This window comes from Camellia sinensis, unplaced genomic scaffold (genome assembly GCF_055761805.1).
Source record: "Camellia sinensis isolate YWXY unplaced genomic scaffold, ASM5576180v1 Unanchor14, whole genome shotgun sequence".
Taxonomy (NCBI): Eukaryota; Viridiplantae; Streptophyta; class Magnoliopsida; order Ericales; family Theaceae; genus Camellia; species Camellia sinensis.
Window position 1 is genome coordinate 5986485 of NW_028129020.1, and position 15016 is coordinate 6001500.

The window sequence follows — 15016 nt, forward strand, 5'->3', positions numbered from 1 at the left end:
CCTTTGATTATGTCTCGATGAAAATCCGATTGTTGTGAATATTGTATCAAAGCCACTTTGTCGGACATGTGGAATCCCGTGTGAATCAACAAGGACCACCTTACAAGCCTAAATACTCTTGGCTAACCAATATCGAAGTAGTACCGTGAGGGAAGGGAGGTTCAAGTCCCAACCGGGCATGATATCCATGAAGCTCAATGGATTGAGATCTTTGTAGGCTGCCCCTTACACAATCCCTTCCACTTTAGGTTAGGTTAGGTTAGGTTAGGTTAGGTTCGATGATATAAACTGCAATTTGTACTCCTCAAAAAAAAAAATAATAATAATAAATTGTGGGCACAAAAGTACTGATCTTCTTGCAATGAGGAAAGCTTTAAAAGCACAAAAAACATTACAATTCACAAGCTTAAGCCCAAGATGTTAGGGAAGGAGGCATATAAGGGCTAGGTAGGAGACTTGCCTGAATGAATGACAGGCCCTTGTTGTAATTGCATTTTGAACCATCTTCAAATTTTCAAATTTTGTTAAACCTAAGAAATCAACATTCACTTGGAAGAGCATTGAAGAAATGATAGACTTCCTCTTCATCGATTACTCCAACCTCAGTTGAACAAACTGAGCAGCATACTGGCTTAAATGTTTCACCACCGTCTCCATATTCAATCCTCCTTTTGCCCCGTTTTCGTTTCAGACCTACCGGCGACACTTCATCAGTCTTGATCTTGCAGTTGGAAACAAAAACTGCCCGGTACTGGGTCACGTATTTTTCATGCCTACAAGACCCATACAGTCGGTCACAAATTCCACCACTTAATTCATGAAGCGTCAAATTCCAAAACCTTGTACAAGGATTCAAAATGCAAAACAATAGATTGTGCAGTAATCTAACAAAAGGTTCGTGGTGGTGTAAATGATGATCAAGCTTTGATGAAAGTCCTCTTTCTTCAAAACAAAGGCACTCCATCTATAGAAGTTTTTACAAAGGTTGAAGGACTTATCCCCATCCTTCTTTTGTGATCAAATTGTTGAATTCAAAAAAGGATATTTTAATCTCTATCTTTGTTTTGAATTTGGTGTCATGTTTTTTCCATTAAAAAACATTTACTGATAGTTGCTAAACATTAAAAATGAGAGTAAATTTTTCCCTAAAAAAACACATCTTACAAACCTTCACCCCTAGTCAAAATGCACAAACCATGGAAAGAAGAGATAGGTAGGTATTAACTTTCCTCGAATGGGCTAAATGAATCTATGTATCGCATAAAGCATAACACATTTGAAGTTTTCAAAATCATAGGGTGCTTTCTAAAGCAGTCATGCAATCAGGAGAGAGAGAGTTCCACTGCCTAATCTTATCCTGACCAAAACACAAAACAACACAGCTATCCTTATAGTTCCATATAGAATTTTTACTTCAATGTAGCAGGAAATCTACGATCGCAAAAATACTCAAATTACTTTTCCATTTCATCCAGCTAACTCTTAAGCCTATTCTCAGCAGCCTACTCAATCTCCCTCTCCTATTGTCTTAGCCCTACCTAACTCAGAACTCCTAATTCTATAGCATCTCTCCTAATTCTACAGCTTGCCGCACAACTATAATCACAGAAAACAAAACTCACATCATGAAACAACTCCTTGACAGCAAATATAAAATACCCAAAATTATACCAACTTATAGATACAATTACATACCTTTGACACTCAAGACATAACGTAGTGAAGCAAGCTGGGCAGCTAAGCACAGCATCAGAATAATGACCTTTCCTTTGCTTTTGAACCCATAATTCATCTTTGTCATCAAGATTTGGATCATAGAATTCTGGTTTGATGGAGTAGTCTATTTCATCATCATCGGAAACTGAGAAATGTATCAAATGCAGCCTCATAAGAATGTTAACTCCAATTACAACTATAATATTACTAGAACTCATACGACATACCACTACTTAAATAACGAATTCAAGCACTGTAAACACTTAACTGTGAATGTGAACAGTGATTTTAAAATGAAAAGAAATAGAACAAGAGGGATGATATATTAAAGTTGCAACAAAGGACCAAATAAAGGAAAGTAAATTTAAGAGTAAATTATAAATGCACCATTGAGATTTTCTTAAAAGATGAATTGTCCCTTGTGGTTTTAGAAATTCCTAATAACCCTCCCACACAATATAGAAATTTCTAATAACCCTCCCACACAATAATAAAATTACTAAAACTATTACTTGAAATATATTTATAACATCATTAAAAACTGTTAATTGACTTAATGATTGTTAATAAAATGAGTCATTTATTACGCAATTAAAAATTTTAAGGGTGCATGATGTAATTTCTAGAACCATAGTGGGTAATTCGTATTTTAAGTAAATTTTAGGGGGTTGTATTTGTAATTTTTACTAAATTTAACTAGCAAGCAATTCTTGCAAATTGTTAGCCTTTAGATTCTTAGAATCGAAGAGTGGGTAAATCACATTTCCTTGATGCTTATGTCACAATCATGTTTAATATAAAGTTGACAACAAATTTGATGAACTGTTGTATCTCTTCGCAAATTAACCAATTGAATTGCATACAAACACCTGAACAATTATGGCAAAAAAACCGAGAGAGAGAGAGAGAGAGAGGCGTTACAACATTGAAAAAGAACAATGGAATTAAGGCTTTACAAATTAAAAAAGAATTTCGATTAAGTGATACATAAATATGGCATTTAATTAAACAAATGAAGTCGACGAAGAATGATATTGCAACTTGTTTGCTGGAGACCTACGCTCTCTTTCTCCTTCTATTGTCATCAATCACTAGAGAAAACTTTAGATGGTTTGTTTCTTTAGACGGCAAAATAATACTTGTTGCGTAAGTGATATTGTGGGCAGATCTGCTCTATATTTGGATCAGTAGGGCCAAAGAAATACATTATGTTGATTGAAGCAGGAAAACTTCTATTGCTAAATGGGTACGACTGACTTAAGTGATCAAATACAAAAATAGCTCTGATTAATATTTACACTAGAACTTCAAAAAGGAAAAGCAAACTGCTAATAAATGTGATATAATTTAAAATTGTTTTGATTCAATTGATTTCATCCATTCCATTCTTAAAAGAAATAATACTCATGATCTGATAGCCTTAAACATATTTACGTAGTTTTCCAAATTGAATGTTATTCATAAAGTAATTTTTCTAGACATGAGAACCTCAATGACACTCGTTTAATTACATCTACTAACCAAACCAAATCAAGCCTTAAGTCCCATGAAATGGGGTCGGCCACATAAATCCTTCTACTCTACTCGACTCTATCAAAGGCTATTTGATTAGTCAAATTAAAAAGATTCATCTCTCTATTTACTACACTAACCCACGTCAACTTAGGTTAGTCAAATTGAATGTTATTCATAAAGTAATTTATCTAGACACGAGAACCTCAATGACACTCGTTTAGTTACATCTACTAACCAAACCAAATCAAGCCTTAAGTCCCATGAAATGGGGTCGGCCATACGAATCCTTCTACTCCACTCGACTCTATCAAAGGGTATTTGATTAGTCAAATTAAAGAGATTCATCTCTCTATTTACTACACTAGCCCACGTCTATTTAGCTATGATTAATATTTACACTAGAACTTCAAAAAGGGAAAAGCAAACTGCTAATAAATGTGATATAAGTTTAAAACTGTTTTGATTCAATTGATTTCATCCATTCCATTCTTAAAAAAAATAATACTCATGATCTGATAGCCTTAAACATATTTACGTAGTTTTCCAAATTGAATGTTATTTATAAAGTAATTTATCTAGACACGAGAACCTCAATGACACTCGTTTAGTTACATCTACTAACCAAATCAAATCAAGCCTTAAGTCACATGAAATGGGGTCGGTCACATGAAATGGGGTCGGCCACATGAATCCTTCTACTCCACTCGACTCTATCAAAGGGTATTTGATTAGTCAAATGAAAGAGATTCATCTCTCTATTTACTACATTAGCCCACGTCAATTTAGGTTAGTCAAATTAAATGTTATTCATAAAGTAATTTATCTAGACACGAGAACCTCAATGACACTCGTTTAGTTACATCTACTAACCAAACCAAATCAAGCTTTAAGTCCCATGAAATGGGGTCGGCCACATGAATCCTTCTACTCTACTCGACTCTATCAAAGGCTATTTGATTAGTCAAATTAAAGAGATTCATCTCTCTATTTACTACACTAACCCATGTCAATTTAGCTATGATTAATATTTACACTAGAACTTCAAAAAGGAAAAGCAAACTTCTAATAAATGTGATAAACGTTTAAAATTGTTTTGATTCAATTGATTTCATCCATTCCATTCTTAAAAGAAATAATACTCATGATCTGATAGCCTTAAACATATTTACGTAGTTTTCCAAATTGAATGTTATTCATAAAGTAATTTATCTAGACATGAGAATCTCAATGACACTCGTTTAGTTACATCTACTAACCAAACCAAATCAAGCTTTAAGTCCCATGAAATGGGGTCAGCCACATGAATCCTTCTACTCCACTCGATTCTATCAAAGGCTATTTGATTAGTCAAATGAAAGAGATTCATCTCTCTGTTTACTACATTAGCCCACGTCAATTTAGGTTAGTCAAATTGAATGTTATTCATAAAGTAATTTATCTAGACACGAGAACCTCAATGACACTCGTTTAGTTACATCTACTAACCAAACCAAATCAAGCTTTAAGTCCCATGAAATGGGGTCGGCGACATGAATCCTTCTACTCTGCTCGACTCTATCAAAGGCTACTTGATTAGTCAAATTAAAGAGATTCATCTCTCTATTTACTACACTAGCCCACGTCAATTTAACTATGATTAATATTTACACTCAGTGTTTTTAAAGGCTCAAGGCGCACTAAGGCGCTGAAGGTCTCTCGGGGCCTAGGCGCAAGGCGCAAGGCGAGGCGTGAGCTTTATTGAAATAAGGCGCACAGTCTTCGTAAAAATAGAAAAATTAATATAGACTAAAATAATTAATTCATAAATAAAAATTATTATGATTATATGATTATACAATTAATTCAAAAAATAAAAATAATTAATTATTATGATTATAACAATTTCAGTATAATGAATGTAATGTATCTATTTTTTTTATTTATGTATGTAATAATCATAATGAATGTAATATAATGTATGTATAATCGTAATGAATGTAATGTATGTATGAATTAATTAATTAATTAATTTATGTAATGTATCTAATTTATTTATTTCAGTATAATCTATTTATGTAAGAGTCGCACCCTCAAAAGGTGTGCCCAATCTTTCAAAAGGCGTGCCATCGAAAGGCGCGCCATCAAAAGGCGGGCCATCAAAAGGCGCGCCATCAAAAGGCGCGCCCATGTTGTCGTCGAGCGCCGAGCGGCGCATGATGCGCGTGTCTGCCTTGGTTATTTAACCAAGACGGATGCTGAGACTGAGGCAGAGCCAAAACCTGCTAAAAAATCTCTGAGAGATAAACTCTGTAATACTCTGTAACACTCTGTTGCCCAGGCTGAAACCGCTGAACACTTTCATTCGGAAATACTCTGTAACCAACCTTTTCTCTGAAACACTCTGCAACCCATAACATGGACTCTTCTTCCCGTCCAGCTACCCAGAACATGGCCTCCTCGTCCCGTGGTCTGCTCACTCTCTTTCCCGACCTCAACGAGTCAACAAGAGAGATAACTGGTGTGGTGGCCAGTGAACCTCAACCAAGCGCCCCAGGTTTTACTCCGTTGAACTTTCCTATGCGGTCTGTGGAGCAAAAAATGGCAGGGCAAACGGATATTGAAGCCAATCAGTATACATTGAAGTCATGTGTGGAAACCATGACTGCGGTCACAAACTTGTCGCACCGGCTGCAGAGTAGGACAAATGAGGTGCAGCATTTAAACGCTCAACTGGCTCTGCTCCAGCGCATGTATAAGGATGCGCGAGCAGAGATAAGTGTGCTAAAGGCGGAAAACAAGGAGCTGAAGCGGAAGGCCACCGTGATGTTCCGATTTGGAGGTCCGCCATATGCTGCAGTGGAGGAGCAAGGGGGAGTGAATGTGCTTGGTGGATTAGGAAGCACAGAGGCAGCACCGTCAAGGACCGCCCAGGACGGAGGCAAAAAGAAGAGACCGGCGGCAGAGTAGGTCGGTGGGTGGCCGTCGGCAGAAAAGAAAACAAATCAGTTGTGGTGGTGATGGTGATCTTGTGTGGTTTTTTTTTGTCTTTTTTGTTTTTTTTGTCTATTTTGTTTTTTTTTTGTTTTTTTTTTTTTTTGTGGTTGTGGTGTAAAATGTGGATCGGGGTGAATCCCGGAGATGAATAAAATATGGTTTGTTGTGCAAATTGGAAAATGGTTTTGGGTTTTAAATTTTATTTCTTAAATTTTAAAATTTTTTTTATAAATATTTTTATTTTGAAACATATATATAATTTATTTTAAAACATATATATAATTTATAAAGGTATATATATAATATATAAATAAAAACATATCATATATATAAATATAATTTATAAAAACATAAATAAAAATATATAATAAAAATAAAAAATAAAAAATAAAAAGTTATAATAATATAATATAAATTATAATTTATACTATACATATATCTATACATATATATAGAAACAGAGTCGAAGAGAGAGAGAGAAGAGAGAAACAGGCAAAGTGAGAGAGAGAGAAGGCGAAGGCGAAGGTCGATGGAGGTCGTCGGAGCTCGTCGAAGGTCGATCGAAGCTCGTCGGAGGTCGATCGAAGCTCGAAGGTTGTCAATCGACTGTCGAAGCTTCAAACTCGACTGGTTAGGGCAAACTCGACTGGTCGGAGCTTCAAACCCAGCTGATATGGTACATGAGTTCTGATCCTCTGTGATTTTATGCCATTCGAAAGCTTCATCTGAGTCGAATCTGAGTCGTTCGATCTGATCTACAGATTAAACGCTCAGTCGCGCCTAGGCGAGGGCCTTGCGCCTCTCTCGCCTGGCTCAAGGCACGGCTAAGGCGCTCGCCTGGCTCAAGCCGCCTCGCCTGGTACCTGTACAGGCGCAGATGGTGCGCCTCGACTCGCCTTGCGCCTAGGCGTGCGCCTAGGCGCGACTTTGACAACACTGTTTACACTAGAACTTCAAAAAGGAAAAGCAAACTGCTAATAAATGTGATATAAGTTTAAAATTGTTTTGATTCAATTGATTTCATCCATTCCATTCTTAAAAGAAATAATACTCATGATCTGATAGCCTTAAACATATTTACGTAGTTTTCCAAATTGAATGTTATTCATAAAGTAATTTACCTAGACATGAGAGCCTCAATGACACTCGTTTAGTTACATCTACTAACCAAACCAAATCAAGCCTTAAGTCCCATGAAATGGGGTTGGCCACATGAATCGTTCTACTCCACTCGACTCTATCAAAGGCTATTTGATTAGTCAAATTAAAGAGATTCATCTCTTTATTTACTACATTAGCCCATGTCAATTTAGGTTAGTCAAATTGAATGTTATTCATAAAGTAATTTATCTAGACACGAGAACCTCAATGACACTCGTTTAGTTACATCTACTAACCAAACCAAATCAAGCCTTAAGTCCCATGAAATGGGATCGGCCACATGAATCCTTCTACTCTACTCGACTCTATCAAAGGCTATTTGATTAGTCAAATTAAAGAGATTCATCTCTCTATTTACTACATTAGCCCACGTCAATTTGGGTTAGTCAAATTGAATGTTATTCATAAAGTAATTTATCCAGACACGAGAACCTCAATGACACTCGTTTAGTTACATCTACTAACCAAACCAAATCAAGCCTTAAGTCCCATGAAATGGGATCGGCCACATGAATCCTTCTACTCTACTCGACTCTATCAAGGGCTATTTGATTAGTCAAATTAAAGAGATTCATCTCTCTATTTACTACACTAGCCTACGTCAATTTAGCTATGATTAATATTTACACTAGAACTTCAAAAAGGAAAAGCAAACTGCTAATAAATGTGATATAAGTTTAAAACTGTTTTGATTCAATTAATTTCATCCATTCCATTCTTAAAAGGAATAATACTCATGATCTGATAGCCTTAAACATATTTACATAGTTTTCCAAATTGAATGTTATTCATAAAGTAATTTATCTAGACACGAGAACCTCAATGACACTAGTTTAGTTACATCTACTAACAAAACCAAATCAAGCCTTAAGTCCCATGAAATGGGGTTGGCCACATGAATCCTTCTACTCCATTCGACTCTATCAAAGGCTATTTGATTAGTCAAATTAAAGAGATTCATCTCTCTATTTACTACATTAGCCCACGTTAATTTAGGTTAGTCAAATTGAATGTTATTCATAAAGTAATTTATCTAGACACGAGAACCTCAATGACACTCGTTTAGTTACATCTACTAACCAAACCAAATCAAGCCTTAAGTCCCATGAAATGGGGTCGACCACATGAATCCTTCTACTCTACTCGACTCTATCAAAGGCTATTTGATTAGTCAAATTAAAGAGATTCATCTCTCTATTTACTACACTAGCCCACGTCACTGTGGCTATGATTAATATTTACACTAGAACTTCAAAAAGGAAAAACAAACTGCTTATAAATGTGATATAAGTTTAAAACTGTTTTGATTCAATTAATTTCATCCATTCCATTCTTAAAAGAAATAATACTCATGATCTGATAGCCTTAAACATATTTACGTAGTTTTCCAAATTGAATGTTATTCATAAAGTAATTTATCTAGACACGAGAACCTCAATGACACTTGTTTAGTTACATCTACTAACCAAACCAAATCAAGACTTAAGTCCCATGAAATGGGGTCGGCCACATGAATCCTTCTATTCCACTCGACTCTATCAAAGGCTATTTGATTAGTCAAATTAAAGAGATCCATCTCTCTATTTACTACACTAGCCTACTCCTACCCATTTACAACTATAGTTATTTCTAACTCTGTCTTTTCTAATCTTGCCACACATCCACCTTAACATTCTCATCCCGGCAATACTCATTTTATCTACATGTTATTTCTTAGTTGCTCAACATTCCATCACATACAACATCGTTGGTCTAATCTAATAACCATTCTATAGAACTTTCCTTTTAATCTAGTGGGTACTCGTTTATCGCACAGTACCTAGACGCAAAGCCACCTCGCCTTAATTCTATGGACCACATCTGCTCCAATCTCCCTTGCCATTGTGATAATCGATCCTAAATAACAAAAAAGTTCACTCTTAAGTAGTTCTTGATTCTCAATCTTTACTTCTCCTTTGTTTCCATTGTTATTAACTATTACTAAAATTACATTTCATGTACTCTGTCTTAGTTCTGCTTATCTTAAATTCTTTAGATTCAAGTGCTTCTCTCCAAGGCTTCAACTTAGTGTTAACTCCTTTTCTAATCTCATCCACTAACACGATATCATTTGCAAAAGTATACACCATAGCACATCATCCTAAATATTTCTTATTAACTCATTGGTAACTAAAGTAAAAAGATAAGGACTTAAGGTTGATCATTGGTGTAACCCCACAATAATTGAAAATTCACTTGTCGCTCCAGCTAGCAATCTAATAGTAGTCATCACGCCTTCATACATGTTCCTCATCACATCGATGTAGCCTTTTGTCACCCATTTCTTCTCTAACACCCACTAGATTGCACTCTATTATATGCTTTCTCAATATAGATAAAAAAACATATGTTTAGTTACATCTACTAACAAACCAAAATTCGACTTACACAAATTGAAACAAACAACAACATGGGAAAGAAGAAAAGAAAAAAAAATTCGGGGCACTGATAATACACAGGGAAATTTAGCATTTCAAAACTAGAGAGAGAGGAGATACTGATTTTTCCTACTAAAAACTGTGATGTATATGTATGTATGAATAATTCACCAAATGAAGTTGAGCAAAGAAAGTAAACTCATTTGTCTTCTGAGAATCAGTTGGGGACCCTGCCCTTTCTTTTTTGTCTTCCTTAGCTTTCACATCTGGTTGATGCATCTGTTGGTCACTTGTTTTCCCTATTTTGGGGAGTTCAATAGTGAATCAGATTGAGAGATTCACTCTGAATGTCGAGAGGCGGTTCTCAAAGAGAAATATGCATCAAGAGTACACAAAACAAAAAAATAAGAAGAAAAGAAAACTTTTTTCCTCTTCACAAACCATTTCTTTCAATGTTGTCTTGCTTTCCCCCCGAAGTTTTAACGAGGCCAACTTGAATATGTCCGTGGTATTTGGATCAAAGTTTAATTCTTTAGAGATTCAACACTACTAGAATTATGAAAAAACAACTGACAGATGTCTATATATTCTTTCAATACAACCTTACTATATTTTTTGTTTTCCTCATTTTATCCTCCTCTTGCTATACAACATATTTGTTTATCTATTCAAACCACAATTGGCCATTGCTTTCCTTTTCTTTTCTTTTCTTTTCTTTGTAATTTTTTTATTTTTAGTTTTTATTTTCATTCCAAAACCTAGGCTTTAATTCAACATTTAAAAATTATTCTTAGGTGGGGCAAGTTTGGTACCATTTTAATTTTCATTGTTTGTGTCTTTTGTTTTTGATTTTGGTGTTTTGGAAAACAAAAGCAATGAGAAGTTCGAAAAAACTAGCCATTCTCATTTCTTGAGTGAAAACAGTTTTCAAAAGTTTAGAAAACAACTTAAGGGCTTGTTTGATTAACATGAATAATAGTGAACGGATTGATAATCCCATGAATTAGTGTAGGATTAGTTATCTAATTAAATTAGTGAGATAACTATTTATTATGTTTTTATTTATATTTTTTTTCTTTCATACTTGAAATTATGGTCCTTAGCCTCTCTCAATATTAAAAATTCACCAATTTCGTCGGATTATAATCCGGTTAATAATAGAGGGACTTACGTGTAGGTCTTAATAGATAGACTTATTGTCTAATAGGTCCTATGATAATTAATGATAGTTTTCATCAAACACTATTAAAAAACGTCACTAATTGTTAATTTTCAATGATAGTTTGAAAATTTTGTCACAAAAAATGTCACTAATTATAAATTTTAGCGACAATTTAAAAAAAATCGTCACTAATTTTTTTAACTTTCAACGACGATTTGAAAAATTCGTCACAAAAAAAGTCACTAATTGTAAGTTTTAGTGATAATTTATAAAAACTATGACAAAAAAGTTGCTAATTGTCAATTTTTAGTGACATACAAAAATCGTCACAAAAAAATTATTTTTAGCGATAATTTTACTAGGACTTATATTCAATAGGACTTGATAAAAATTAAGTCAAACTATTAGAACCTATTGATAATTTACCATTCATAAAAAATTTGCAAACAAATATGGAATTGTGATTCCATGGACTAAGAGCATCTCCAACCATACTCTCTAAAATGCCTCTGCAAAGTACACAGAAAACTACCTTCTTTATTTTGCCTAACTAGTTTAGCTAGTGTATACACCAACCATACTCTTTATTTTAGGAAACCAATCAAACTAACTTAACTAATTTTTAAAAGAAAACTATTATAAACAGTAATAAATAAATAAATAAATAATCTTTTTATGACATGCTGCATATATTGACGTGGCATTTGCAAATATTTATTTATTTAAAATATATAATTAAATTATTTATAAAAAAATATTTTCCAACAATCATATTATCTCAACGGTCATATTTTCAAACGGTAATATTCTCTCAACGGTCATATTTTCAAATGGTATTATCTGTAACGACAATATTCTGTAACGAACATATTCCTAACGGTCATATATTTTTGTTTATAAAAAGGATTTGCTCTTTCATTTTTACCAATTTGAACTATATTTCTCAACTTCATTTATTTTTTAATTACAATGGCTCGCAATACCATGAAAATGATTCTTAACGACTTTGACAGTGATGACAAATTGCAGCTAATAACGATAGCTGCAATGGAAGATGAGCGACTCAATAGAGAAAGATGTTCGAGAAGACGTAGTGGTTCCATTGAAGGCCATGCAGTTATTATCGCGATCGAGTTCAAGGCCATGAGAGACTTTATCGAGACTACTTCTTAGAAACAGCTATATATCCTGCCCATTTATTCAGGAGGAGATTCCAAATGAATCGATCTCTCTTTCTTCATATTCTATCTACTGTGGAAGCATACGATCCATATTTTGTCCAGAAAACAGATGCTGTTGGAATCATTGGTTTGTCTTCCCTTCAAAAAATGACAGCTGCTATGAGGATGCTCGCTTATGGAGTAGCAGCAGATTCGGTGGATGATTATGTGAGAATTGGTGAAAGCATCGCCATAGAGAGTCTAAAACACTTTATTAAGGCGGTGGTTGCAATGTTTTCTGAGAGGTACTTGAGGAGTCCTAACAATGATGATATTTCAAGATTATTAGCGATGGGAAGCAATCGCGAGTTTCCTGGTATGCTAGGGAGCATTGATTGTATGCATTGGAAGTGGGAAAATCATCCTACTGCACGGAAAGGTATGTATTCTGGTCACATTCATGAACCAACTATTATTTTAGAGGCTGTGGCTTCTCAAGATTTATGGATATGGCATGCCTTTTTTGGGATGCCCGGATCTCATAACGACATCAATATATTAGATCGTTCTTCTGTATTTTCACTCCTTACTCAAGGTTGTGCTCCTCCAGTCAATTACTCAATCAATGGAAATGATTATACAACGGGATACTATCTTGCTGATGGTATATATCCGCAATGGGCAATATTTGTCAAAACAATCTCATCTCCACAAGGGAATAAGCAAATATATTTCGCAAAAGCTCAAGAATCGGCAAGGAAGGATGTTGAGCGAGCATTTGGTGTGCTCCAAGCACGTTTCGCAATTGTGCGAGGACCTGCACGTTTTTGGAAAACGGAAATAATGGAAGATATTATGATGGCATGCATAATAATGCATAACATGATTATTGAAGATGAGAGGGATGCCAATGGAATAGACTTTAATTATGATACAATTAGTGAAAGTCTTCCACCAGTGTCGCATGAGCGTACATCAGAACTTTTTAAATTTATTCAAAATCATCATCGCATCAGAGATAGAGGAACTCACTCCAAACTCAAAGAGGACTTGGTCGAACACTTGTGGACACTACATGGAGACTCCTTGTGAGAAGTACTAGTTGGTTCTTCTTGATTTTTGTACTAGTTTATATGCTTTAGTGAGTGTGTTTTCAAAAATATTTGTACTACTTTAGGTGCTTTCAATAATATATCACTAGTGATTTATTTTTAATCGATGATCTTTAGTGATATTTAGAATAAATTTTTTTTGTCAATAAATCCCTAACTTATTTTTGGAAAAAAAAAATTATAATCATTGATATAAAAAAAATTGTGCTCACTGACGGCAAGTCATACTGAGAAGCAAACATGTTTAAATGCAGTACATTTCTAGAAATCAATAGATTTCCAAGTGGACAAAAAAAAAAATAATAAATAAAAAATAAAAAATAACCAAACAGAACCCTCAAAAGTGAAACCCACTTCAACACACAATCAATATCAAGCCAAACCCAGTTCAATATAATTAAATTTGACCTAAAACAGAACCCTCAAAAGTGAAACCCAAACAGAAACTCCGAAAGCTGCACTTGTTTCCCTGGTCGGCCCCGAACTTCGAGCAATCGGTTGATTACACCATCGAGAACCGAAGGTTCCTTAATTTTGTAGAATTTCACTCACAAAATTCAATCTCAAGATTGAGCAAGAAGGAAAGAATAAATTAAGGGAGGTCGGTGATGTTCTTGGCCCTGTTCTGAGGTTGCATATCAGAGAGAAAGAAAGCCATACTGTGATCAATGGGCTGGAACAGATGGCGGGAAGAGTGCTTTGCCTAGCAATGGATGCTGGCTACTTGTGGAGAGCCAAAACGAGAATGGGCAAAATGCCTCACCATTTGCCTCATGCGTTGGAGCCCTAGAAATGCAGCTTCAATAGGCAAAATGCCTAATTCTCTCCATTTGCCTCTTGGAGATGCTCTAACAATTCCAATCCTATGGTATAATCCTCATAGTCGAACGTACCCTAAAACTGTTTCCTAAAACTTGGGTGCTTTCATTAATTTTTTCCATGAAAAAACTAAATTGGTGAAAAAATAAAGAAAAATTCAAAAAACACTATTGATGTTTTGTGTGAGCAAAAATAGCTTTTGAAAATTCAAAAACATCATCCTGGTATTTATTTTCACCAAACTAGTTTTCAATGTATTTTTCAAAAAACAGAAACCAAACAGATATACTTGCAAGTCCCAATATCTAGTGGTCAGCAATTACTGCAACAAATAGCTTTAGTTTTAAAACAAAACCCTTATCAGTAATCACATCAATTTCAATCTACAACATGTTTTTGTAACTTTTAAAACCCTACGCACAAAAGCTTAATTTATTTAAACCTTAGTTCACCACAGAACCATTCATGGACAGCATCGAAAAATTCTCTCTCTCTCTCTCTCTCTCTCTCTCTCTTTGAGGGATGAGATTGTATACGTGAGTGTTGTTTGAGTATGTAAATTCGATGGAAATATAGATGAAATTGAGGAATTAAGAAGAGTTTACGTACTTGTTTGCTGGGAATCATCGGCCACTGGGGACTCTGCTCCTGCTGCTCTCTCTCTTTCGCCTTTCGCCGCTTCCATGTCTGTTTTGTAAATCGACGACTTTTCTTGGTTTACCCGTTCTCGCACACGCATATGAAAAGCACACAATTATCAAAACAATCTTTACATTAAAAATCAAAATTTACAGGTGGTTTTTTTCACAAGTTTTGGAGTTTTTAATTTATATATTTTAATTTTTTAATGTAAGACCATCTCCAACGCTTCAGCAAACCTGATATCAAATTCAAAATTTGATGAAAAAGTCACTTTTTTGAGCTCCAACGGTTTCACCAAATCGATATCAAATCCAGAATTCAGCAAATCTCGTACCAAAA

General features: G+C 34.7%; 1 protein-coding gene across 1 annotated transcript; it reads right to left on the reverse strand.

Moving 5' to 3' along the window:
- Positions 1 to 294: 294 nt before the first annotated feature.
- On the reverse strand, positions 295 to 14894 carry LOC114311433 (uncharacterized). The gene is made up of 3 exons (XM_082911856.1): positions 14645 to 14894; positions 1696 to 1861; positions 295 to 773 (listed from the first exon to the last, which is right to left on the reverse strand). Exons 1-3 carry the CDS (start codon positions 14772 to 14774, stop codon positions 539 to 541), a joined length of 531 nt encoding a protein of 176 aa, XP_082767982.1. The 5' UTR covers positions 14775 to 14894; the 3' UTR covers positions 295 to 538.
- Between the last annotated feature and the right edge of the window lie 122 nt (positions 14895 to 15016).